A 27,685-nucleotide genomic window follows, 5' to 3' on the forward strand; every position below is an offset into this window, starting at 1 on the left:
AGAAATTGAGAAACCCCAAGAAGAAATAGAAGAGGAGGAGGAGGAGGAGCAGCAGCAGGATGAGGAGGAGGAGAAAAATGGAAAGGCCTGGGAGGGCAGACATCCAGCACAGGAGTCCAGCGACTTGCCCCCCACCAAAAGGAACAACTGGATCTTTATCGACGAGGAGCAGGCTTTTGGCGGTAGAGGTCGTGGCCGTGGCCGAGGTTTCAGAGAGTTCACGTTTAGAGGGCATGGCGGTGCTGTGGGCTCTGGTGGTGGCAGCACCGGCAGCACTGTCAGCAGAGGAGCCTACAACAACAATAGCGTGGTCAACAACACCCAGAGAAGTAGCAGAGGGCGGGCCTTGAGGGAGTTTAATCAGCCCGAAGAGTTTCCTCGTGGGAAACCCAGGCGTCGGATTGCCAGCGAGACTCACAGTGAAGGTTCCGAGTACGAAGAGCTGCCCAAGCGGCGACGTCAGAGGGGTTCTGAGAACAGCAACGAGGGTTCCCTTGCGGAAAAGGAGGAGAGCGATCTCAGGAAAGGGGATTTCCAGGACTCCTGGCGGTCCAATAAGATCTATTCAGATGAACATACCGGCTTGGATGCGAAGGCGAGGGCCCCACGAGCTTTTGGCCGGTCGCTGCCGCCTAGACTTAGCAACTCTGGATACGGGCGAAGAGGCTTTGTTTCCAAGGAACCAATACAGTGGCAAGGGCGGAGTGGGGGAAGCCCATGGCAGGAGTATAGCCACGGTGCACCCCTGGACACCTTCGGGGTTAGGCGCCAGTCCGACAGAGACTACGGCCAAGACTCTTATAAGCACTCGGACTCCTTTAGCAGGCGGGCCTTTGAGGAGGATCCCATTGACAAGAGGCACTACTTCCAGGAGGATTATGGGGGTGACCCCGAAAACACTGAGAACCGCCCCTTCCGTCGACGGCGTCCGCCTCGCCAAGACAAACCTCCCAGGTTCAGGCGCCTGAGGCAGGAGCGCGAGTCTGTTGGGCAGTGGAACCCCGAGGATGGCGGAACCAACCTCTTGGCTTGCCAGTGGCCTGGCAGAGCCAATCTGAACATGACTGACAGGAGTGGCACTTCCCTCAGGAGATCTCCGGAACTGCCCTATCAGAACTCCTCGGACCACGCCAACGAGGAGTGGGAGACGGCCTCCGAAAGCAGCGACTTCAGTGAGAGGCGGGAGAGACGCGAGGGCGTCTCGGAGAATGAGGCCCAGCTGGATAGCGGTCTTGTTGGTGGTGGCTTGGGGGAGAAGAGGGAGCAGGCCAAGAGGAGTTTTTCCAGCCAGAGACCCCTGGTGGACCGGCAAAGCAGGAAAGTCGATCCAGCGGGATATGGGGAGAAAGGAGGAAGAGCTAGCGGAAGTGGGACCTCTTCTCGCTATGAAAACCAGTCCAGTGGAGCACAGATGAAATGCAAAAGGTATCATCTCCTTGGCCTTAACAAATGTATATGATTTGCTAAAGGACAGGGCATTGCCTCTGGGTAATAGAATGTCTCACAGTAGATCGATACTATGGCAAAGGAATGTCCCCACATCCTTTTGCTGAGGTTTAGAAATTATTCTGCAATTTTGGGGATATAATCTCTCTTCAGAGCTTGACCGTCTTTCATCATTTGTTGCTCTGTATTATGAGAAATAAACTTCCTGTAACATGAATTTTTCAAGGGGGTTAGATGCCTCATATCAGTTTTTTCCTCTAGTGGGCATGCTGTCCCATTCTGATTGGCCTGGGAGTTTTCTTGCTTTTCCATCTCCTTAGCTAACAGGGATTATTTGTCGCAGTCAACAAATTCTGTAACATGTGTAACGGTCTCCAAAATTTAGATATTCTTCCCTCACCCCCATTGGGGTGGAGCGTTAGCAAATTAAGGGCAGTTTATACCAGGAAGCTGATTCCCAAGAACAACCTACAAGCATCTTGCATCCATTATAAAAATCACTTGCCTCTCCTGGTACACCCCCCGAAGAGCTCTGCACTCTCTGCTGATCAAAATCTGTTGGTGCTCCCTGACCCTAAGAGTGTACAGCTGTCCTCGTTGAGGACAGCTGCACATTCCTAGGGTCGGGCCCTCTTAGGGCACACTCTTAGGGCCAGGCCCTGGTAGAATGCTCTGCCTGGTGGAATGCTCTGCCTAGTAACATCAGGGCCCTGCGGGACCTGAAAGAGTTCAGCGGGCCTGTAACGCAGAGCTATTCCGCCAGGCCTGTGATTGAGGACAGCCGCAGGTAATATCAATGCTGGCTTCCCTACTCCCCCCCCCCCCCCATTTACAACTATTTACTGAATTATGGGGTGGGGGGTGCTGACCCAGTTTGAAGATCTCACCTGGTGTTGGCACTCTGCTCTAGCGGGCACCATATTATACGGTGCCTTGTGTTAATAATTTTAGAAATAATTTTAGAAATGATATTTTGTGGTTTTGATGTATTTTATTGTTATAATGTTATTTTAATGTTGTTACCCACCCTGAGCCTGGCCTTGGCCAGGGAGGGTGAGTTATAAATTTGTGTGTGTGTTAAGTGCTGTCAAGTCACTTCCGACTCATGGCAACCCTATGAATCAGTGTCCTTCAAAATGTCCTATCTTTGACAGCCTTGCTCAGATCTTACAAACTGAGGGCCATGGCTTCCTTTGTAGAGTCAATCCATCTCTTGTTGGGTCTTCCTCTTTTCCTGCTGCCCTCAACTTTTCCTAGCATGATTGTCTTTTCCAGTGACTCTTGCCTTCTCATAATGTGACCAAAGTACGATAGCCTGAGTTTAGTCATTTTAGCTTCTGGAGTCAGTTCAGGCTTGATTTGATCTAGAACTCACGGATTTGTTTTTTTGGCAGTCCAGGGTATCCGTAACACTCTCCTCCAAACACCACATTTCAAAGGAATCTACTTTCTTCCTATCAGCTTTCTTCAATGAGTTAGAAATTTATCAAATAAAAAATAATAAATAAGTTGCAGTCACTGAAAATTACTTTAGTTTCGGGGGGTATCCGTGTTGGTCTGCAGTAGAACAGCTAGATTCGAGTCCAGTAGCATCTTAGAGGCCAACAAGATTTTCAGAGTATAAGCTTTCGAGAGTCAAAGTGCCCTTCGTCAGGGCTATTCAGATGACCCGGAAAATCTTGTTGATGTCGAAGGTGCTACTGGACTCGTATCTAGTTGAAAAGTACCTGTGAACAGAGGGCCGTTGTTAGTGCTCACTAGCATTTTGAAGGGAAGAACTGCAGTTTGTGCTAGGCAGTTGGTTTCATCCATAAAACAAAAAATGTCTTGTGAGCAGTGGCTGTTGGGGAAGACGTTCCTCCCCCCCCCCCCCCCCCCGGATTGCTGGCACTCTTTTCTGTTTGAAAATAGGAAATTGGAGGCTGGGAGCCGAGAGAGAATGAGGAGTTGAAGTCGGAGATAAGGAGCTATAGAATTCCTGTCGTTGACTGTAAATGCTTAACCCCCAAGCCATTGGAAGGTCCATGTAGGTCCATGCAACGTGGTGTAGTGGTTAACAGTGGCGGACTCTACTCTGGAGAACTGGGTTTGATTCCCCACTCCTCCACATGAACGGTGGACTTTCATCTGGAGAACTGGGTTTGATTCCCCACTCCTCCACGTGAGCGGTGGACTCTAATCTGGAGAACTGGGTTTGATTCCCCATGCCTCCACGTGATTCTAATTTGGCAAACCAGTTTGTTTCCCCCCCCCCACACATGAAGCCATCTGGGTAACGTTGAGCCAGTCACAGTTCTCTCGAACTCTCTCAGCCCCACCTACCTCACAAGGTGTCTGTTGTGGGAAGGGAAGGTGATTGTAAGCTGGTTTGATTCTTCTTAAAAGGTAGAGAAAATTGGCATATAAAAACAACTCTTCTTCTACTACTGGATTACAGAAAACCACTGATGGGATTTCAAGGTGTGTGTGTGTCCGTCCGTCTCCCCCCCCCCCCATACAGTGGTGGCTAGAAACTTGCTCTTCAGTTAAAGGTGAGCTGGATCAGCATCAAGCATTGTACAATCGTGCACCCATGTCAGTTGCTTCAGTAATGTCAAGAATGGATTGGGGCATCTGAGGTCCTTTTAGTGCACATTGTGTGTGTATCTGTATCCTAGCAGCAAACCTGTAAGGTAGGCCAGTGTTCGGTCAGATGAGGAGTTGAGGCAGCTGAAAGATACGCTGTCTTGCCTCAGGCCGTCTACTGAGCTTGTGGTGGAGGTGAGGCTGAGCCAGAGGACTTCCTGCTTCACAGCTCTTGGCCACCGCACAGCACTGGCTGTTGCCCCCCCCCCCCCAATTGAGTGAATGAGTTGTGTGATCTTCCCTTAAGTCAGTGTTCTCTGATCACCATTGGGGAGGGGGCATGAGTTAGTGGTAGAGCACCTGCTTGGTATGCAGAGGGTCACAGTTTCAGTCCCTGGCATCTCCAGTTAAAGGATCAGGTCATGTGAAAGACCTCTGGAGAGCTGCTGCCAGTCTGAGTAGATAATACTGACTTTGGTGGACCAAGGGTTTGATTCAGTATAAGGAAAAAGAAGAGGAAGAGTTGGTTTTTATATGCCAACTTTCTCTACCACTTAAGGAAGAATCAAACCGGCTTACAGTCCCCTTCCCCTCCCCACAACGGACACCCTGTGAGGTAGGTGGGGCTGAGAGAGCTGTGACTAGCCCAAGGTCACCCAGCTGGTTTTGTGTGTAGGAGTGGGGAAACAAATCCAGTTCACCAGATTAGCGTCCGCCGCTCATGTGGAGGAGTGGGGAATCAAACCCGGTTCTCCAGATCACAGTCCACCACTCCCAACCACCGCTCTTAACCATGCTGGCTTTCAGCTTCATGTGTTCATGTGTGTGTCCTCTCTAGATCTCCAGAAGAAAGCCTGGACACCGGTAGCCCTGGCAGCAACCACTTGGTCTACGGCTCCCACCCCAACTTGAACAGCACCGAAGGGCTGGGGAAAAAGCAGGAGAGGGAACCCAAAACTGCCGCACAGCAAGGTGGCGAGAAGGGAGAGGCTATCTCTCAGTTTGAGCTGAACTACGGAAGTAAGTCTGTTGAGGGGTCCCCTTGGATTGATCCCAGGGTGAAGAATTTGGTCACCAAGAAATTAGGAATGCTCCCCAGAGAGGCCCTGAGCACTCCGCCATCCGAGCTAACCTTCCACCTGGGATTTCCGCGTTCTCCACCTCTAGGGATCTAGAGGTGACCGTGGGGTCCTGGATGAAAGGGGGATCTTCTCAGTGAGTTCCTCAGTAGCCCCAGTCTCTGATAGGGATGTTGCTCGTGGGGCGTCTAGGGCTTCTTGCCTGTCAGACATGGCAGACTGCGTTTCCTCTAATTGGCCCCTGGGAGGGGGCCCAGGATTGATTGATTGCCCAGGAACTGCAAGGTCTGTTAGGGTTTCACCCTCTGTGGATTCAGCCATCGTGGTGGTGGTCTTTGTCCTCTGCAATTTTTCATGGTCAGTGTATTTTTCAGTGGGAGGGGGGTATGTACATATGCATCTTTATTTTTATTTGATGTTCTGATTATTTCCTGGGAAGGGTTTTTGTTTGGATATGGTCAAACCCCAAAGGTAGAATCCAGATAAGCAAGGAAACTGAAGTATTCTTTCGTTGTTGTTCAGACGGTCTCCTGGACGGCCGTGTTCCGGGCCCTGCAGAGGAGAGCGAAGTGGGCCCGATCTGCGGGGAAGGCTTCATCGAGGTCCTGACAAAGAAGCAGCGGCGGTTGCTGGAAGAGGAGCGGAGGAAGAAGGAGCAGGCCACCCAGGTGAGGAGCAGGAGGCTGGAATGCTGTTGGGGTGCCCACGCAGTTCTCTCAGAAGGTCTGCTCATAGGCTAAGCCAGCAGTTTTCAAGCTGAGTTCCCAGGAACCCTGAGGCTGTTTGGTCAGGCATTCCTCAAGAAAAACCTTGTCTTCATAACAACCCTGTGAGGTTGGCGAGGCAGAAAGTGGGTGACTGGCCCAAGCTCACCCAGTGAGCTGCTTGGCTGCGTGGAGATTGAAACCCAGGTCTCCACAGCCTCTCTGGCTTTCTATGCAGGAAGTAGATGTTCCTTGTTTCTGGGATGACCCTCCTCTTCCAGTTTAAAAACTTTGGAAGTCAGTTATCCCAGGTAATTGGTGTATGTGTGTGTGTGTGTGAGAGAGAGATGATTTAACATTAACAGTAGATAAAAGGTAAAGGTCCCCTGTGCAAGCACCGGGTCATTCTTGACCCATGAGGTGATGTCACATCCCGACATTTTCTAGGCAAACTTTGTTTATGGGGTGGTTTGCCAGTGCCTTCCCCAGTCATCTTCCCTTTACCCCCAACAAGCTGGGCACTCATTTTACCGACCTCAAAAGGATGGAAGGCTGAGTCAACCTTGAGCCGGCTACCTGAAACCAACTTCCGTCAGGACCAAACTCAGGTCGTGAGCAGAGTTTTGGACTGCAATACTGCAGCTTACCACTGCGCCACGGGTCTCCTAACATTAACAGTAGGGAATGCGAAAAAAAATAAAAACAGATTCCATGATTTTGGCTTTTGAAAAGGTCTGACAGTGACAAGAGTGACCAGCGGGACTGGGGCAGAATTGTGACTCTGGTGTTGCCAGTGATTAGCTGATATCTGTTGGTGTGTGGAAGGATGACCTGATCGATCCAGCTTGAAGCTGCCACCACTTCATGCTCAGGGGAAAGGGCCAGGAGAGGGATGGTAAACTGTTAGATTGTTGTGGCTCCAGGGTTGAGGTGCATTTGTGGGGCCCATCCGTGGCCCCCTAAATCCGGAAGAGCTGGAGCATGCAAGCTGAGAACCCTCTTGCCTCCTTGTGTGTTCTGCACAAAGTGAGAATGGTAGCACTATTGGGGTAGTGGGCCCTGTGCCAGCCTCTGATCCTGGCATCTGCCAGTCCATGCCACACATCCTCTTTAGCTGGCCTGCCATCATTCCTGGTATAAATGACGCTTCCTTGAGATTCTGTTCGAAACCTTGCGCTCCATGGGAATCCCACCAACTTGTGTTTTTCTTCCCCAGGCTCCGGCCAAAGGCCGTGTCCTTCAGTCTCGGATGCCACCTCGCTTTGCCAAGAAACAGAACAGCATGTGCCTGGAGCAAGGAGATGTTTCTGTGTCTGGAAACAGCCTGGGCACAGAAATCTGGGAAACCAACAGCCCAGGTAAGCCGGATGTGTCTGGAATCTGTAGCTAGCATTCTTCAGGCACAGAATTTGGTGCCGGGTGCAGATTTCAACATCTCATAGCTTTCGTTTATTTTCTTTATTTTCCCCCCTTTTTTCCTTTAAAAAAAGCTAATGCCGCCTATGCAGGGCTGTTTCCCTCGTGGTCACCTCCCCCCCGACTGTTTTGGGGCTTCCTTTTGATTATGCATGCCTTTCCCGACCCGTCAGAGTTCCCCTTGCTGTCCCTGCACATTTCCGCATGTTTTGCCCATTTTTCTGGATGCCGTTTGAGCAAGAATCCAGAAAACGCGCTGGGAGTGAGAGGCGACGGTCGGGAAAGGCATGCATAATCAAAAGGAAGCCCCAAAGCAGTCGGTAGGGTGACTGCAAGGGAAACAGCCCTGCATAAATGGCCCAAGTTTCTAGCCCTTACGGCTTCAGGAAATTAATGCAAGTAATTCTGGTGACTTTTCAGCAGCCAGCCTAAAGGGGACAACTGAGTAGCCTTCCAGCTGAGAGGGCACACTCTCCATATGCACCAGCCTCGACATGAGGGGCCGCACTAGTCAACAAACTAGTTTGTGAATTCAGACAGAGCTTTCCTAGTCCCAGTTCAGACACGCCTCACAAATCCTCGTATTAAATCCTGGTTTTTGTGCCAGCGGACCATCCCGAGTTGTGTCAGACGACCTGTGGTTCGATGTCTCAGCTTCACCAGGGTTGGACCAAGCCCTGGTTTAGCGTGACTTCTGAGTGCATCTCAACTCTTGTCCTCTTCCAGCGGCTCTCTCTATTCAGTCACCGGGCACCGATTCCTGGAGTAAACCTGGCAGTGCCTTTACTAGCAATGAGTCTGGCTCCACTGAGGTAAGTGGCACGATTTCTCTGTCTCTGTGAGTAAGCATGCATGCAGAATAGACAAGCTGATTTCTCTGAAATAATGTTATGCTTACCAGATTTTCCTTTTAGATTTCAGACTGTTCTTGCGGAACTGGGAACTTGCGGTTGTATCCCCAGTGGTGAGCTCAGTAATAGTGGACAGGTGTCTCTGAATGAGTGCCTGATCTTCACCAGCAGTTGACCACTACTGGGAAGTGTTGGTTGTGTTCTAGAGGGCCCTCTTAGTTCACGAGGGAAGATGGTGAGATGCATCAGGGCAGGGCAAAGGCCTATGGCAACAGATTGTGGGTCTTAAAATGTTTTCCCCAAATACGCTGCAAAGCTCACAGTTTCCACGACAGACGTCCAAGGGTTTCGTGGCAAAAGGAGCTGCCTGTAAATAGGGAGCTTGAAATCTGCGGTGGCTGCTTTCGGTTCACTTTGGTGTTGTCCAGAAATGCAGTTCCCTTCTTGATTGTGGTAGGACTGTTCTAAAGGTTGGCCCGATCACGGAATAGACCTGGGGCGCTTTATCAGGAGGCAGGTTTGGGAAGAATTGCCTGTGAGCCTCAAGTCTCAGCAGCTCCAGCCCTCTTGAGGCCTTATCCATGGTTGGCAGTGAGGAAATACATCCAAAACGGCCTTGGGAACAGCACCTTGCCAGGTTTCCTAGGACAGTTGCTTTAGGACGGGTCGGTCTTTTCTAGCTGCTGTAGTGTGCGTTGTGCATGTCGGTATGCCCCTGTGCCCCCCCCCCCACCTGCCAGAGGAGATAACCAAATGGAAGGCTGTGTTTCTGCTAGTTGGGAAATTGTCCCAAAGTGCCGTGGGTGGCCTCTAATGACCCCAGAAGCCCAAAGCCCAGAGAATTTATTCCCCATCAGGAATCAGAATTGTGTTGCATCATCTCCAAACTGCAAACTGATCATATTGCAGAAGATGTCCCTTTTTATTTGGATGTTTTGCTGAATTCTGATGGGAGCAGAAGCTGTAGAAGGCAAATTTAGCTGCTCACCTCTGGGAGACTGGAGATCAGATCTGGTTTGGGTCATATGTGAAATGAGGTTTGGCATTCCAGCCTAACTCGCAACTAGTGGTGGTGCTGTGTCTTTAGTGCTCCTCTTCCTAGCCTCTTTTTCTCTTTCTGTTTTAATCTCAAGAACTAATTTTTCTACTCACTTGCAAGAGGGTCAGACAAGAGGCGATATTGCAGATTTGTTGCTAATAAAGATTTGGCAACATTTTACAACAAAGGCATTTATATTTTTGATTATTTTGGGAGGCGTCTATTAAATTTCCTACGGATCCCCACAACAATTTGCCATTGCCTGTCATCTGCCACATACTAAATGCTGTTGCATGTCGGCTATCAAATGTGAAGTAGAATCCACAGCCATTGGAAAAACTGAAATTAAATATTGAAAATCAAATAGCATTGGGTTTAAATGAACCAAGATGAAAGGTTCGGTGACGGTTTGGGAAAGATTTGAATGTTTACAGAATAGCTAGTCGATTCTAGACACCCGGACTTCGCAGAGAGCAATTTGGTGGCGAATGCCTGGGATCAGGTTTATTAACTCTAGACTGAGTGCCAGCGCTCTTTTCTTACAGACCCTTGGCTTTGCTGTTGCCATCCAGGGCATGAGAGTCTTGTGCCCAGGGGCCTGCTTTGTTTGCCTTGGCCCCCCAGCCAGCTTCTTGCTCTAGGACACGTAGAAGTTTTCTGATTGTGAAACACTTTCCGAGTAATGTATTGTCCTTAACCAGTCCCTGCTGAGGGGGTGGGGCTCTCTGTAAATGCCCCCCTCCCCTCGAGCTATAAGAAGCACGTCTGGTCACCCCAGCTGCTTTGCTGGTTGGCATCCTGGTGTTGTAGGATGGGGAGAGCCATGTACCAGAAGGCTGAGAGAGTTTCCTTGCTAGAGGCTGATCAGAAGCGGTCTGAAGGTTGGCCCGTGCTTATGAAGACCCCTGGCTTTTTAAGGTGAACGCTCTAGGCAGGGACAGTGCAGGACAGAAGTTGATCACTGGGCAGCGCTTTGCTGAGGGAACTGAGGGCTGCCCTTGAAAATGGCAGCCATGAGTCATCCCCTTCCATATCCTCCATAATGTGTGATGCTATGCAGCGTGGTGTAGCAGTTAAGAGCGGTGGTTAGGAGCCGTGAACTCTAATCTGGAGAACCGGGTTTGATTCCCCACTCCTCCACACGAGGGGCAGGCGCTAATCTGGTGAACTGGATTGGTTTCCCCACTCCTCCACATGAAGCCAGCTGGGTGACCTTGGGCTAGTCACACTCTCTCAGCCCCACCTACCTCACAGGGTGTCTGTTGTGGGGAAGGGAGGGAAGGTGATTGTAAGCTGGTTTGATTCTTCCTTAAGTGGTAGAGAAAGTTGGCATATAAAAACCAACTCTTCTTCTTGTGTCCAGATGTGGTTATGCGTGTGTTTCTCCCGTCCTGCTTCATGTTGTGTGTTGACACTTGCAGGGAAACACTCAGCCTAGCAACAGCCGGTTATGGGGGAAGGGGAACAACTCGTCAAGGGGCTACTGTCTTTTTTTGCGGCAGCCCTGGATCCGTTTGCGTAGTTGAAAGGGTAACGACGGGTGGTGTTCTCTCATGATTGTGGTTGAGCTGATTTTCCGCGGCTGAGACGTAACCCTTCTCGTGCTTTGCATAGCAGGGATTTAAAGGCAGCCAGGGGGATAGTGGCATTGACTTGAGCGCGGAGTCGCGGGAATCCTCCGCTACTTCTTCCCAGCGCAGCTCTCCGTACGGCACTCTCAAACCCGAAGAGATGGGCGGAGCTGGCCTTGTGGAACCCAAGCCCGACTGCCAGAAAGAGCAAGTTGCAAAGCAGTCGGAGAAAAAGGTAACCCGGGTCTGCAGTCGCTTGGCACCAGAAACCTTCGTTAATTGTTATTCATTTATTGAAAACATTTGTTAGCCGCCGTTCTTCCTAACAGAACTCAAAGGCAGCTTACGGAGTAGATCAGGGGTGTTGAACTCAATTGTTACGAGGGCCGGATATGACATAAATGTCATTTTGTTGGGCTGGGCCATGCCTCGCCCGCCCAGATTGAGAGTGGGGGTGTGTGTGGCTGCCTCAGCTGGCTTGTGGGCCGGATAAGAGCTCTCAAGGGGCTGGATCTGGCCCTCGGGTCTCATGTTTGACACCCCTGATATAGATAAAACACATAAAATAAAATATTTTAGAAACATAACAAGAATTTAAAATCACAACTCAGGACTGCTAGTAAATTTAACCAAACACGGTCCTAAATAAAACTGTCATCAACTGCCTAAAGATTGAAAGGGAGGGGGCCAGGTGCACCTCCCTGGGGAGTTTGTTCCATATTTGTGGGGCTACCATTGAAAAGGCCCTCTCTCATGCACCCACCAAATGCGCTTCTTTGATTGATGGGACAGTCAGGAGGGCCTCTCCCTGTGATCTTAATTCCCGGGCAGAAACATCTGGGAGAAGGGAATACCCCAGTCCCATTCCATCTAGGGCTTTAAAGGTCAAAACCAATACCTTGAATTGGACTAGAGAGTGGATTGATAGCCATTGTTGGCATGAGTCAGCACCTGGTTGCTAGATTTAGGAGGGTCTGTCAGACCCATTGTGGAGGTTGGGTCAGAGAGGTCTGAAAAGAGCCAAAATAGCTCAGGCCTTATCCCCTTTGCATGCCCAGTGATGTCAAGGGTGTGCCAGGGATAATGGTGATACAGATGGAACCCTCTCCGCGAATGCCCCTTAGCTTCAATAAGTAGTGCAAGTAGTCAGGAGGGCAAGGGGAGGAAAGAAAGTGTGGCGATGCCCCTGGGACCTCTTGCCCTCTTCCCACCCCTCCCACCCCCAGCAACTTCACAGAGCACCTTCTGAAACCTTGAGTTGTCCTCCACCAATTCTGTATCCATTCAATCCAGTTTAATTGTCAGAACCAGCGTGGGGTAGTGGTTAAGAGCGGTGGTTTGGAGCGGTGGGCTCTGATCTGGAAAACCGGGTTTGATTCCCCGCTCCTCCACATGAGCAGCAGAGGCTACTCTGGTGAACTGGGTTGGTTTCCCCACTCCTCCACATGAAGCCAGCTGGGTGGCCCTGGTCTAGTCACACTCTCTCAGCCCCACCTACCTCCCAGGGTGTCTGGTGAGGGGAAGGGAAGGTGATTGTAAGCCGGTTTGATTCTTCCTTAAGTGGTAGAGAAAGTCAGCATATAAAAACCAACTCTTCTTCTTCAGTAAAAAGGTCCTCTCACCCAATCCGTTCTCCCTGAGGTGAAGGGCATCTTGCAAACAGACAGGTGTTTCCGTTCCTGGTTCATAGACAGGCAGGAAGTACACAAAAGTTGACCTCACTTCCTGTCCCCTGGCTGGAATGTGTTTAAGGTGGGTGGGTGCAGGATTATCCACTCATTTTGGTTGCTTGTTTTTTGTTTAAACTTTGTGGGGGAGGGGGTTTGTGTTGATCCCCTTCCCCCTGTGTCTCAGCCTCTCTGTTCTCCTGTTAAGGATTCAGACCCAGGCTCGAGTCAGAGCAAGGATCACAAGCCTGGACCAATCGGCAACGAGCGCTCCTTGAAAAACAGGAAGGGTTCGGAGGGAGCGGAACGCCTCGAAGGCCCCGTCCCCCCAGTAAATGGGGTGGAGATTCATGTGGACTCTGTTCTCCCTGTGCCGCCCATTGAATTTGGAGTAAATCCTAAAGTGAGGATTTAATTTGTTTCTTATTTGGGTGGAAGAGGTGGTCTTAACAGTCTCTTGCAGTGTGTGTGTGTCTCTCTCTCTTTCACGAGCTTCTGGGGGTGGGGAGCAAAGCTGACTAGGCCGATTTCAGAAGGAGGCCTTTGGCATGCTGAAATACAGTTGCCTTCTAGATTTTCATTCCTGACACAAACCACATTCTTGCTTCTTCTTTTTTTTAAGGGGTTGAGGGAGAATTGAAAGGATCTCTCATCTCCCTGCTTGTTTATCTGGGCATGGCCATTATAGGCCTGAAAGCGCTCGGCTCTTTGAATGACCAGCGGGGTTTCTGTATATCTGATCATCTGGTTAATGCTTTGACAAATGCATGTAATGGAGAAAGATCAGCCAGCGTGGTGTTTGGAGCGGTGGACTCTGATCTGGAGAACCGGGTTTAATTCCCCACTCCTCCACATGAGCAGCGGAGGCTAATCTGGTGAACTGGATTTGTTTCCCCACTCCTACGCATGAAGCCAGCTGGGTGACCTTGGGCTAGTCACAGCTCCCTTAGAGCCCTCTCAGCCCCACCTACCTCACAAGGTGGTTGTGGTAGGGAGAGAAAGGGAAGGAGATTGTAAGCCGGTTTGATTCTTCCTTAAATGGTAGAGAAAGTCGGCATATAACTCTTCTTCTTCTTCATTGGACTGATAAGGGCACGGGTGAGGTTAAGACACTTCCACCTTCCCAAGTGCTGCCTGAGAAGTGCTGTGTCAGTAGCAAGGGGGAATTGAATGCCTCGTTTGCAAAACGCAACTGCCCAATGGCTACTGTGTTCACACCAAGGGTATAGCATGGGATGCTCCTTGTTCTGAGCTACTTAAAGTCTTCCTTCTTTGTATGACACAGGGCCAGTTTGGGTAGTCCTCCTCACTGCCTCGCATTGGTGATATCTAACTCGCATATCACAATTTCCTTCTGAATCAGGCCTCAGCCCCTTTACTCCAGCCTTCTATATATAGTGGAATGCCCTTTGGGAGCTCCCAGTGATTCATGCAGGTCCCCCCCCCCCCAAAAAAAAAAGCTAGACAGTAATGCTAGGAAAAGAGGAAGGCAGCAGGAAAAGAGGAAGACCCAACATGAGATGGATTGACTCTATCAAGGAAGCCACGGACTATCAAGGAGGCCAAAGCATGGCTGATAATGATAGGCTGTTCTGGAGGACTGATTCATAGGGTCACCATGAGTCAGAAGCCTCTTGCCGGCACTTAACACACACAGAGACCTGGCCTAGGTTATAATAGCCTTGCTACAAAGGGTGGATATGCAGAGGGGCAACAATCCACAGAAATTGATTTGGGCTGGGACATTATTTCCTTTCACAGGTGCGGCAAAGGTAGACCTGGGCCAAGCATTTTTGCATCTGAAAGTTACTTTCTTGCTGCCTAAGATACCTCTGCTATCGCACAGATCACACCTGACAAGTGTGCATCACCTGGGCTTATACCTAGAAGGAAAAAAAAATCTGGCCCATAGTTACAAGGAGTTGTGATGCTTGCTGCAGCTTTTTGTGGGTGTGTTTTGGCCCAGTGTGTTGAGTCTTGTGATTGCAAGCTTAGATATATGAAGCTGTTTTATACTTAGTCAGGCTGATGTTCCATCTAACCCGGTATTGTCTGCTCAGGCTGGTAGCAGCTTTTTCCTGTCTCCGGGAGAGGCTTTTTCTCCCAGCTTGAGATCTTTTAAAGGGACATGGCGGGGACTGAACCCACGGCCATATGCTTGCAAAGGGTGCGTTTCCCCACAGAGCTGTAGATCATACTCCTACTCGGTGCACCACTTGCTATATATTTCTTCCTCTTTATGTTGAATTATTATTATTTTATGAAATATTCAAAGGTTACACCTAGAATCATAGAGTTGGAAGGGACCACCAGGGTTATCTAGTCCAACCTTCTGCACAATGCAGGAAATGTACTGAACACAGTACTCTAGGTGAGGTCTAACCAGAGCAGAGTAAAGCGATACCATCACTTCATGTGATCTGGACACTATACTTCTGTTGATACAGCCCAAGACCGCATTTGCCTTTTTAGCTACTGCATCACACTGCTGACTCATGTTCAGTGTTTGGTCTACTAAGACCCCAAGATCCTTTTCACACACACTACTGCTCAGACAGGTCTCCCCCATCTTACAATTATGCATTTGATTTTTCCTACCTAACTACAGAACTTTACATTTATCTTTGTTGAAATTCATTTTATTAGTTTTAGCCCAATTCTCCAGCCTGTCAAGATCATCCTGTATCCTGGCTCTGTCTTCTACCATATTTGCTACCCCTCCCAATTTAGTATCATCTGCAAATTTAATAAGCATCCCCTCTATTTCTGCATCCAAATCATTCATAAAGATGTTGAACAACACAGGGCCCAGGACGGATCCCTGAAGCACCCCACTAGTCACTTCTCTCCAAGTGGATGAGGAACCATTAACCAGTACTCTTTGGGTGCGATCTGTCAACCAGTTACAGACCCACCTAACAGAAATAGGATCTAAAGCACCTGCTGCCTTTTCGTGAATTAGACCGTCAGTCCATATAGCCCGGTATTATCTGGTCTGGCCATGTGTGGTGCTCCAAGGCCTCGTCCAGTTCCACGGGAACCGGAGACCTTCAGCACGGAAGACACCTTCCTCTTTGATTTGAGTTTATGTAGTGCCTCTTGTCCTGATGTGACCAGGGAGGGCTTGAGGGGATGCAGTAAGTCTCTGTGTTCCCTGTAGACGTGGTGTCCTCCTATAGACTACCTCAGGAGTGGAGGGCAGGTTCTACCTTCTACTGGTGTTTCTAGGAGGAGACCCATTGATTTGTAGGGAAAGGAACTAAAAGGTTGCACCATTGGGGTAGATGATGAAGCATTCCCCTGCCATTGGCAGATCAGTCTTCCTGCCATCTGCCAAGCCCCAACTTAAGTTCCGTCTCTTGGCCCTGCTAAAGCATGACAACCGAATGCGTGAGCAGCCCACTTCAATTCAGTTGCCTCTTTGCAGGACTCCGATTTCAGCCTGCCCCCCGGATCAGCCTCCGGCACTGCCACCAACCCTGTCACGAAATTGCAGGATGCCTTAGCCAGCAACGTAAGAGAACCTGACTTCTTTGTGCTCTCTACCTGTTTCTAAGCTTCAGCACTGTATAAAGTGGAAAAGAATAATTTTGCTTCTGATCATCACACGTGCTTTTGGAGTTCCAGTGGAAGCGCTGGTCCTTTCCCTCAAAAGTATTTGAAGTTTGGGATTGGCGTATTCAAACTCCAGTCCAGCCAATCTCGATTACTCAACAGTTCCCGAATATCGACGAGCCCTTTATGTTGGCTCGCAATTTAATCCCAGTGGCAGAACTATCTGGACGCTTTGGGGGATTTCATTTGCTGATAGATTCTGTAGTTGTGAGATGGGGAGCCTGGGCACCTTGCTCCATTGTCTAGTGGACTGTTCAAAATTCCATCCAAAGACATAGACCCAAGTCCGTCTCTCCTTTTTTAAAGGATCTGGTTAGCCTTCCAGTCCATTGTAAGCTACAGACCCTCTTGGCTGGAAGCAATCACAATACCATTCTGACAGTTGCCAGGTTTCCCCCCCCCTTTGTAATCAAATTTAATAGTTAGTTAGATCTGGGCAACCTGATGTCCTAGCTGCTATAGGTGTATTTATTATTATATACCTATAATAAGCCAGCATGGTGTAGTGGTTAAGAGCGTGGTTTGGAGTGGTGGACTCTAATCTGGAGAACCGGGTTAGATTCCCCACTCCTCCACATGAGCAGCGGAGACTAATCTGGTGAACTGGATTTGTTTCCCCACTCCTACTCATGAAGCCAGCTGGGTGACCTTGGGCTAGTCACAGCTCCCTTAGAGCTCTCCCAGCTCCACCTACCTCACAGGGTGTCTGTTGTGGGAAGGGAAGGAGATTGTAAGCCGGTTTGATTCTTCCTTAAGTAGCAGAGAGAGTTGGCATATAAAAACCAACTCTTCTTCTTTAATATTGTTTTTATTGTTGTTATTCTCTTGCATTGTTTCATTATTAGAATTGTTAGTGCTCAAGACTGTGTAGCCTTAAGAGCAGAGAAAAAAGGAAGAATGAAAAATATTTGAAGTAAATTGGCAGCTGGTGGTTTGCACAGATGCTTCCTGGGTATTTAGGTTGCCTCGTTCTGTCTTTTGACTTAAACACATCTCAGGCAGCTAACAGTCATCGATACCAATTGTAATACGGGAATTGTCAAACCATGCCGTCGAAAACTAAATAAAAACCCTCAGCAATAACAATGAATGGAATTTACTCAGAGAGGAAAGCCCTACCTGCCAACCTCAAATCCTGGGAGTTCTGTATGGGCTGTGGCAGTCTTTCCAAATACTTTCCTCCTAACTCATTCAGAGCTTTAAAGATCAACCCCAGCACTCTGCATTGAGTCGAGGAACAAACTGGGTGCTGGTGAAGTCAGTATCATACTGGTTGTAAATGTCCCTGCCTGCAGGTAGTGGTTAGATCTCTTTTCTGTCATCCAAGAATCAAGATTTTGTTGGAACCATGATTTAGATTCATCAGTGGAAAGTTTTACACCATTGCTTCCTAAATGATTGATATCTGAAGCATGTTTTTTTTAAATTTAGCATTGGAGGATATGCTTAACTCTTGCATATTAGAAATATTTGCTTTTCAGTGAGCATGAATAAACCCTCCTTTAAAAAAAAAATACTCCTGCCACTGATTGTGGGGGGTGGGGACAAGCGCAGCACACTGATTCATGCAGACACACACCAGGCAGCCTCCTTTGAGGGCACAGAACCCTGCCGCATTTCTGTATCAAATGAACCAGTCACTCTCAATGCAGAAATGAGGCAGACAATCCCACCTCTGCCCTGGCTGGAAGGAGGAAAGGCTGAGCAGAGGCGCTTGCCTTGATGCAGCAGGCAGCCCCTGTTGTGAATGGGTAGCTTTAATTGCCTTGATAGATGACAGTTCTCTCCTGGTACACTGGGCACATCCCAACCATCTTGGGAACTATGGCTCGACAAAGGCTAGACTGTGCCAGAAATTGGGAAATGTTCTTACTAACTCAGGAAGGGGAGTGACATCAGTTGTTCTACTTGCAGAGAGGCGCAAGGCAACAGCAGCAGAAATTTAAAGTTCATGTAGACTGTGATTTGACTTGGCTCTGGCAAACTGGGATGGAAGTTTTGGAAAGCCACGGCAGAAAGATGACTGTGAATATTGACTCTATGTGCTGTAGCAGTGGGGGAGTCAGTCAAATTGGTCGGGAGAAATTGCCACTTTGGTTTCAGGCCTTTTCCTGATATGCTAATGCTGATTATATAAATGTGTCCTTATGCAGGCTGGGCTTACGCAGTCCATCCCCATTCTCCGAAGAGATCACCTCCCGCGGTGCATCAGCCTGAACCCAATGTCTTTCCCTACAGCAGACCTGACTCTTAAAGTAAGTGTGGCGTTTAATGGTAGTGTCCCTAGGACGAGACAATTAGGGGACTCCTGCCCTACGTGCTTCCTAGGAAAGGGTGCACAATAGGCAAAGATCACATGATTACATCGCTAGTTAGAAACAGATTAAATTATATTGTGCTTTTGCTCCGAGTGTTAATGAGAGCAGCAGACCAGGCCAAATGGCATGGTTGTAGCTTCTTATTGGCCTTCTGCATTCAGGCTAACAGAGTAAAGAACAACAAAAAAGGAAAACTCAACTTGATATGTAGAGGGAGCTTAAAAGCTTGAGCTATAAACTATAACAAAATAATTATATTTATTACAAGGTGTACACTATAAAATTGTTAAAAACACAGGTCCTGGATGACAGGCTACCTACAGGCGTACAAAATTCTTATACACAGTTGATATACATTCAGTATAAATGACCAATACTGGACCGTACGCATTTCTGCCTGAATAGGCCTTCCTCAGTGGTCATAAATACAGAAACTAATTAAAATCACAGCTGGAAATGTACCTTATGAGGTATCTTTATCTTGTGTGGCTTGATGTAAACTCTTAACCCAAATCGTGGGTCTTGCCATTTGGATAGTTGTTCACACAATCTGGTACAGAATTAACAATGTTTCCGGATGTATCATGGGTTGAGGTACACACATCCGTACGTATCACAGGTTGATGTACACATCCGGAAACGGGCTTTGAGCCAGCAGTCAGAAAGCAAGACGTAAATCTGAAAAGCAAATGAGAATAACTAAATCGATCACATTCCAGCGTGTGGGAAAGGAAATACATTTTACTGAGTGGCTGGGTAGAATGCTGCTCTGGCAACTCCAAAAGGATGGGGGTTTTTTATTATTGAAAGCTAGAGATTTAGTCCATGAACCTAAAATATCACTGATGTTAAGCTTCTTGGGATAACACCCCTGCAAAATTACCTCTATGTTCTGTTTACTGTTTTGAGATTTGCATGAGTCCTGGCTACCACTCAGCAGCTATAGGAGGAAGTGTAAAGACCAGCCCCTCTCTGTTGGCATTCTTGGGCCCTTATACCTCTTTTTTTCTTCCGTTGCAGATGGAATCGGCACGTAAAGCTTGGGAGAACTCTCCGAGCCTACCAGAACAGAACTCTCCCGGAGGCGCCGGTTCTGGCATTCAACCTCCTTCCAGTGTCGGGGCTTCCAATGGGGTCAGCTACAGCTCTTTTGGTGGTGTGTCTGTGCCACCCATGCCTGTGGCCTCCGTAGCGCCATCTGCTTCGATTCCAGGTATATCGCTCACTATCGGGTAAGGTTGCCCAGCAACTGCTAATGCTCTCTCCTCCCTGCAGTGAATGTATGGTCCATAATTTACATTCAAATTAACTATTATAATGATACTTAGCGAACCATTATTTTTATGATACTTAGCATACAAGCTGGACAATAAAGAAAGCTGATAGGAAGAAAGTAGATTCCTTTGAAATGTGGTGTTGGAGGAGAGTGTTACGGATACCATGGACTGCCAAAAAAAACAAATCAGTGGGTTCTAGATCAAATCAAGCCTGAACTGACCCTAGAAGCTAAAATTACTAAACTGAGGCTATCGTACTTTGGTCACATTATTGAGAAGACAAGAGTCACTGGAAAAGACAATCATGCTAGGAAAAGTGGAAGGCAGCAGGAAAAGAGGAAGACCCAACAAGAGATGGATTGACTCTATCAAGGAAGCCATGGCCCTCAGTTTGCAAGACCTGAGCAAGGCTGTTAAAGATAGTATGTTTTTGAAGACATTGATTCATAGGGTCACCATGAGTTGGAAGCAACTTGACGGCACTTAACACACACACGCTTAGCGTACATACAGTGTGTTTTGTTTTCCAAGTGCTGCACGTTTTTTATTGCAATTATCTTCATGACAAATCTGTACGGTAGGCTGGTATTCTTATCCCTTTATTGCACATGGGGGGAGGGGGAAGAGTTCATAAGTAAGGTTGCCAACTCCAGGCTGGAAAATTCCTGGAGGTTTTCAAGGTGAAGCAAGAGGAGGGTGGGGCTTGGGGAGGGAAAGGACCTCAGGAGGGTATAATGCCATAGAGTCCACCTTCCAAAGTGGCCATTTTCTCCAGGCAAACTGAATGATGTTGTCCGGAGGCAAGTTGTAATTCTGGGAGATCTACAGGCCTCACCTGAATGTTGGCAATCCCTAGTCCATGAAAGAGATGGGATTTGAGTTGATGGCCGCCTGGTGAGTTCATGAGTGAGGAGTAATTTTGAATCAGCAACTTCCTGGACCACACATCTCATTCTGTCAGCTGTTCTGCCATTTAAGATACTACATCATAAGGATTGGCTCAGGGAGGTACCTGCCTCTCTCTTCCAAATGTTGGCCAGCCAACAAGCTGTGTTTCTGCAGAAGCCAGTCTTTCCAAATCCCAATTTAGTCCTTTGGGGAATGGGTCTAGGACAAATGTTCCTGAGGACTCTCCAGTTTTGCACACCCTTTATAAGTGGCACGGGGAGGCTGTGTCTATCTGCATGTTTTGTTTCATGAGTTCCCTTTCCAAGATGTCAACTTCAGAGTTTGTTTGTTTGTTTGTTTAAAATTCAAGTGCTTGCAAACAAATAGGAGGTTGGGATAAGCAAGGGCAGTGTGCGGAATTGGAGGAAGGGGTGGGAACGGCAAGAAAAACTGCACACAGTACTGAAGCTCCATCCCTGGAGTCTGCCTCGCTTCCTGTCTCTGGCTTTTGTGTGGATTCCTGAGCTTTTTCTCTCCAGTCGCCATCTCTGGGTTGGGAAATTCCTGAATATTTTGGGGGTGGATCCTGGAGAGGGCTGGGTATGGGAAGGGAGGGACCTCAGTGGGGTGTGATGCCATACAATCCACCTCTGTAGTTTGCAGCTTGGTTGTAATTCCTGGCGCTCCCCAGGCCTCACCTGGAGGTTGGCCATCCTAGAAACTTGCTTTTCATTAATGAAAGCTCAGCAGGATGTGAAAATTTTGGACCTGTAATTGTGTGACTTGCCATGCATCCTGCATTTGTGCTGTGTATGCACAGATTCCTTCGTCCCTGTCAGCCTGCCACGGGGTTGCAGGAATGCCGATTCCGTTTTGAATTCCGGTAATGCCATTTTATAGGAAGACCCCGAAGGATGACTAGTGTTTGATGGGGCTGTTGCCCAAAGCAGGTGGTTCGGAAATAGTCTCTGTGATGTTTTCAATGGATCCTACTGAACCCTTTGCTGTGTCTCATCAGCAGAAGGGCCTGAAGAGATTCTCCAGCTGAGAGACTTCAATATCTCGCCTCACTCACCAGTTTGGGAAAAAACAACTACCCAGGTTAAGAAAGGTGTTCTAGGGGTCTCTTGTGATGGCATCTTGTATTTGAGGCGTATTTTTTGGAAAAGATGCATATTGCACTTACACCCTCTCCTTCATTTGGTGAGCTCAGGGCTGTGCCTGAGAAACAGAAATGGTCACCTTTCCAAAGTGATCTCCCATCCCCTTTTTATCAACACACACAGGTATGTTATAGCAGAGTGTAGGATTCTTAGTTCAGAAGGGGGTTTCTCACTTGCCCTTCTTCCAGCGTGAACATGATTAATCCCTTGCATTCTTCCTTTTCAATTCCCTCGTTCCAGGTAACCACATCCCACCCCTTTATTTAGATGGGCACATGTTCGCCAGCCAACCACGCCTCGTCCCCCAGACAATACCTCAGCAGCAGAGCTACCAACAGGTAAGTTGGTGCTTCTGTTCCTCTGTGTGTGTATGTGTGGCAGGACATGTTAACATTCACATCTGGATACCAGCAGCCCTAAGATTAAGTCTGTGAATGTCCCAAAACTCAAGAGATACACCATTGAATGAGGACAACTCCAACTTTCCTTGGAAGTTGCCCTGACCTGGATGGCCCAGGCTTGCCTGATCTCAGAAGCTCAGCAGGGTAGTCCCTGGTTAGTACTTGGATGGGAGACCACCAAGGAAGTCCAGGGTTGCAATGGCAAACCACCGTCTCTTGCCTTGAAAACCCTACAGCGTCACCATAAGTTGGCTGAGACATGATGGCACTTTCCACCACCACCGCGACCAGAAATGCTCCCCTTCGGTGGTGATCCAGGAGCAGGCGACTCCTCCCCCTTACTTTGGAGGCAGGGCTATGCAAATGAACAAGTGGTGGATTCTTCCCCATGGGAGGAGCCCCCTTCCTGGTTACAGTCCTGCCTGCTTTTGAAGCATCAGGGGCCCGCAGAGGTCTAGCTTTAGTTTGCTCTGATGAGAAACCGATCAAAGGCGCCTGGTGAGCTAGAAGCAGACCACTGCATGTTTCACAGCTCTGCCCCTGAGTCCTTCAGGGTAGTTTTCAGTGAAGGAGAGCATGGTGGGAAAGGAAACTCTGTCTGACCTGACTTGTTTTTATCTTGCCTATCTTCCAAGGAGTTTAAGGCAGTGCACCTGGTTTCCCCCTCCTCCATTCTGCTGTTGCTTCCATCCCATGTGCCGTCAGGTCATTCAGTCACAGAAACAGTACCTTATCTTCAGAAGAGGCTTCCCTTTGCATCTCTGCATGAGTCAGTGCTGTTGGTTTGCTTCCTTCCAAATTAGGAAGTGCTCCTAGGGTCAGTCAGCAGCTTGGGCAGAAGTACAGCAGCCGGTATCTTCTGCAACCTGCTCATTTCACTCTTCCATTTATTCTTTTAAGACCCCAAAATGTTACTTTTAGGTCATTTATGCAGGGGAAATTTGCATTTGGTTTGCTGCGGTTTCCTGCTCCGAATTCTCAAACATCATATGCATGAGGGTTCCCCCCCCCCAAATTCCAGGAGTACCTTGTGATTAATTAGGCATCCCCAGTGAATCACAGAGCTTCTAGTCCCTCCCCCTGAAAATGCAGCCTTGTTGTACTTGGAGGGGGCAGGTCAGCTCTTAAAGGGACTGCGTGTGCTTTTGCTGGGTATTCCTCCCCACCTTTCTTCAACAGCTCCCTCCCGGGAGCTGCCTTCCAACCTTTGCAGCCTTCTTCAGTGTCTTCCTGCACATTTCATGAAGGTTTAACTCCTTCTTTTGTGCTTTGCTTTGAGGGAAGTGGTTGGATGGGAGGGACAGACACTTGGGAGGGAGAAGCCAAAATGGGCGTGGGGAGAAAAACCTGAAGAGCTATGCATGGAATTGGGGGGAATTGGGGTTGCTCTTGCCTCAAAGCAGTATTTAAATTCGTTCTAAAACAGCATCCTAGAAGTGCGGAGAAAGAACGAGGCCAGAGTGAAGTCACGTCTGAAGGTCGGTAAAATCATGAATAATGCAAAGGAAGCCTCGAAGCAGTCCAGCAGGGACTACTAACTAAATACCCCTGCATAAATACCCCTACATAAATACCCCTGCTCTCAGAGGTTTGGGAAACGCTGTTTTAAATTCGCAGGAATGGGTCCTTAGAATGCTCTAATATTTTTGCCCTTGTGTTTTGTATTCTGAATGCTTGGGTTTTTTCCTCCCTCCAAAGGCCGCTGCTGCTCAGCAAATTCCACTCTCCCTGCACACATCGTTGCAAGCCCAAGCTCAGCTGGGGCTGAGGGGTGGCCTTCCGGTTTCACAGTCCCAGGAGATCTACAGCTCCATCCAGCCCTTCAGGTAACAGAATTGGGCTCAGCTGGGGGGCGGGTGTCCCCCCCATTTCACTGGCGGTTGGATCTTCTAGCCTGCACTAGTAGAATTAAACCCATAAGATGAAACTTAGATTCAGTCCCTGGCATCTCCAGTTAAAAGATCTCAGGTAGCAGCAGGTATTGCGACAGACATTTTCCTGCCAGCGACTTTGGAGAGCAGCTGCCAGTCAGAGTTAGATGGACCAGTGACCTGACCTGATATGTAGTAGCATTGGTGTTCATAATGAAAAGGCTAGATATATATACGTAAGTATGAGAAGGGCTGCAATTCATTGGTGAAGCACATATTCAGAAAGTCCCAGGTTCAAAAGATGTCTCTCTGCTTGAGACCCTGAAGAGCTAGACAGTGCTGCGATGGACAGGCCGATTGTTTGACCTGGTGTGAGGTTACTTCACATGGCACCTGCTTGTTTCTCGTACCCAGGGCTGTGCATACACACGTCACACAGTGCTGGACCCACAGGTTAATTCTGCAGCCTGTAATTTCCATACAGTTACATATTCTGCAAAATTGCTGTTTTGCTTGTGTTGCTCCAAAGACCCAGAAACACAAGCTTGCCTAAGACTGTGGAAGGCATGCATCTCGGTCTTCTCAACATCACCCACACAACAAAAGACAGCACAGTTCTGCTAACCTCCCACATGCAAAGCTGAGCTCTAACACTGAGCCGTAGCCCCTCTCTTCAGTAACAGAGATGGTTTGGATGTTACATCCAATCTATTTCAGAATAATTTTATCTGTCTACTTCTTAGTGAGGTGACAAACCTGCGTCTGGGCTGTGCTACTTCAGACTGCTGCACAAAACCATTCTCTGCTTGTAGAAAATCATTCTCTGTTAGTTGAAAATGAGCACATCAGAGAGAAGGCCAGTTTTCTTTATGAAAGGAATTTGTGTGTAGAAAGGGCATCCGGGCATGTAAATGCTGTCCATATGGGACAGGTTGACTGAACACCTCACTGAAAATTAGGCCAGCATGACGGGTTGCCAACTCCAACTTAAGAAATTGCTGGAGGTTTGAGGAGGAGAGGGATCCCAGTAAGGTATAATGCCATGGAGTCCATCCTCCAAATCAGCCATTTTCTCTAGGGGAAGTGATCTGTGTAATTAAGAGATCAGTTGTAATTCTAGGAGATCTCCAGGCCCCACCTGAAAGTTGGCAGTGCTACCAGTGTATGAAATCAGTTTTGTTCCGAAACATTCTGGGTTTGATTTTTCTGGTTTTACCTTCTGTGGCTGATTCTGGAGCAAAAATTGTATACAAGCCCTCGGTGTTCAGTCCTGTTGTGTGTGTGTGTGTTATTTTCTTTTTTAGGTCTCAGGTCTACATGCATCCCAGCCTGTCCCAACCCAGTACCATGGTCCTAACAGGTGGCACGGCTCTTAAGCCCCCCTATTCTGCCTTTCCGGGCATGCAGCCCTTGGAGATGGTGAAAACGCCGTCGGGATCCCCATACCAGCCAGTGAACGGAAGCCAGGCACTGGTTTACGAAGGCCAGATCAACCAGGCGCCTGGGATGGGAGCTTCGCAGATGATGGACTCGCAGCTGACGCAGGTCAGGACTTACATACACTGATGGGATCTGTGCTGAAAGGGATCTTGGGGTGGTAGTGAATAGCTCGATGAAGATATCAACCCAGTGTGGCACTGCTGTGAAAAAGGCTAATTCCATGCTGGCCATAATTAGACAAGGCACAGAGAATAACACTGCTGCTGTCATAGTACCCTTGTACAAATCTATGGTGAGACCACACTTGGAATACTGTGTACAGTTCTGGCCACCATACCTAAAAAGGGATATTGCAGAGCTTGAGATGGTGCAGAAAAGACCAATCAAAATGGCCAGGAGGCTAGAGCAACTGCCCTATGAGGAGCGGTTAAAACTCTTAGAGCTGTTCAGCTTGGAAAGAAGGCAGTTAAGGGGAGACATGATAGAGGTCTACAAAATTATGCACGATATGGAGAGAGTGGACAGGGAGAAGCTTTTCTCCCTCTCTCATAATACCAGAACGCAGAGTCATCTGAAGCTGGAGGGGGAGAGGTTCAAAACAGGTAAAAGGAAGTTTTTCTTCACACAATGCATAGTTAAATTGTGGAACTCCCTGATCCAGGATGTGTGTGGAGGGCTTTAAGAGGGTAATGGACATATTCATGGAGGAGAGGGCTATCCACGGCTGTTGGTCAAAATGGATACTAGTCATGATGCATACCTATTCTCCTCCGGATCAGAGGAGCATGTGTATCATATTAGGTGCTGTGGAACACAGGCAGGACAATGCTGCTGCAGTCATCTTGTTTGTGGGCTTCCTAGAGGCACCTGGTTGGCCACTGTGTGATCAGACTGCTGGACTTGATGGGCCTTGGCCTGATCCAGCATGGCCTTTCCTATGTTCTTATGTTGACTGTCATCTTAAAAGCAGTGCTGTGCCTTAAGCTCTCTCTTTTTCTACGTTAGTATTTATTTACTTACTTAGTGTTATTTACAGCCTTCTTATTGAGACTCCAGGTAGCTGCCACAATGTAAGTCTTTGGACTTAGAATATCCACAGAAAAGGCAGACTTTTTTGGTGTGTGTTTTTTGTGTGTGTTTGACCTTTAATTAAAAGGCCTACCTACGATTCATTGTGTCTGCACACCAAGGCCTGCCTTTGTAGATGTCCCCGCAGCTGAGTCCCATTTTTTAAGCTGCGTCTCATTTGCCTTCTGAAATGTAGATCAAAGAGGTGAAATAGGTCCAGATGTGACAGCCAGTGTGTTTTCCTTGCCTTATATGAAGACCCATTGATTCTTTTTTGGGGGACAGAACCGTAATGGGGCTTTGAAAATTCTCGACAGAACTGTCTAATGCTAAATGTTTGAAGATAATTTAAGAGAGGATGGTGCGTGGCTTATTCTTTGGGCTTTGTAAATAAAGGGATGCAGCTGGGAGAAACTTTAGAGGCTGAGCTTGGGTTAGGTTTTTCCCTGCTTAATCCTTTCATCATTACAAAGCACAGAAGTAATGCAAATCTTGCAGCAACTGTTTGGCTAGGATGAGAAAGGAATTAGCGACGGGGAGTTCTTTATACGGTTTGGCGGAAAATCACTACAAACTGAGGCCTGGCCCTGCCTTAGAGTACAATGTTTTTGAATGCCATTACAGGGTTACAAGTGATGGTTGTGTGTGTGTTTTTTATTTTAATGTACGGTATTTTTTTGCTGTGGATGGGTGGAGGAGTGTGCCATTTAAATGGTTGTGTGGTTTGATTCAGGTTGTGCCGGCATTCCTTTAATTGGAGAGCCCTGACATTTTGGGTGTTTCTCCCCACCTCCTGGCATTGTCCCTAGGGAGAGTCCAGTGGCTGCACGGGAGAAGCAAGCAACCGATTGATTGGGTGTTGGTTTAAATGCAGTCCTTCACTTTTCCACCACTGGAAGATATCCTTCCCAACTTTTCCATGTGCTCTCTATCTCTCTTAGTCTCCGCTGACTTCTACTTTGAGTCATCCAATCTACTGTTGTGCTGAGTTTTTCCTTTGGTGTCTTGTACCCTAGTAGTTTAGCAAGCCTAGGGGTACGCCTGCAGCTGGAAGTCTTTTCCAAATACTTTACATAGGCCCTGCCTGTAGAATGAGTTGGCCCAAGGATGCCTTCCAGTCCACTGAAAAGAAATCCTCATGGTGGGGCTGTGGCTCAGCAGGTATACACTTTGCATGCAAAAGGCCCTGGAGTTCAATCCCTGGCATCCCTGATTAAAGAAATTAGTCATAAGAACATAAGAAAAGCCCTGCTGGATCAGGCCAAGGCCCATCATGTCCATCAGTCTGTTCACACAGTGGCCAACC

At 48.2% G+C, this 27,685-nt stretch overlaps 1 protein-coding gene across 1 annotated transcript in view; it reads left to right on the forward strand.

Moving 5' to 3' along the window:
• Positions 1-27,685, forward strand: part of PRRC2B (proline rich coiled-coil 2B) — a 100,656-nt gene that overhangs the window by 64,792 nt on the left and 8,179 nt on the right. Inside the window, exons 17-29 of the mRNA XM_056860347.1 lie at positions 38-1,425; positions 4,850-5,031; positions 5,613-5,758; positions 7,011-7,152; positions 7,937-8,022; positions 10,715-10,906; positions 12,547-12,741; positions 15,766-15,852; positions 18,107-18,208; positions 19,292-19,484; positions 21,840-21,937; positions 23,699-23,826; positions 25,176-25,416. Of these exons, the coding sequence (XP_056716325.1) occupies positions 38-1,425; positions 4,850-5,031; positions 5,613-5,758; positions 7,011-7,152; positions 7,937-8,022; positions 10,715-10,906; positions 12,547-12,741; positions 15,766-15,852; positions 18,107-18,208; positions 19,292-19,484; positions 21,840-21,937; positions 23,699-23,826; positions 25,176-25,416 (3,180 nt within the window). The remainder of the gene's footprint in view (positions 1-37; positions 1,426-4,849; positions 5,032-5,612; positions 5,759-7,010; positions 7,153-7,936; positions 8,023-10,714; positions 10,907-12,546; positions 12,742-15,765; positions 15,853-18,106; positions 18,209-19,291; positions 19,485-21,839; positions 21,938-23,698; positions 23,827-25,175; positions 25,417-27,685) is intronic.

The sequence above is a fragment of the Euleptes europaea genome, chromosome 14, assembly GCF_029931775.1.
Source record: "Euleptes europaea isolate rEulEur1 chromosome 14, rEulEur1.hap1, whole genome shotgun sequence".
In the NCBI taxonomy this organism is placed as follows: domain Eukaryota; kingdom Metazoa; phylum Chordata; class Lepidosauria; order Squamata; family Sphaerodactylidae; genus Euleptes; species Euleptes europaea.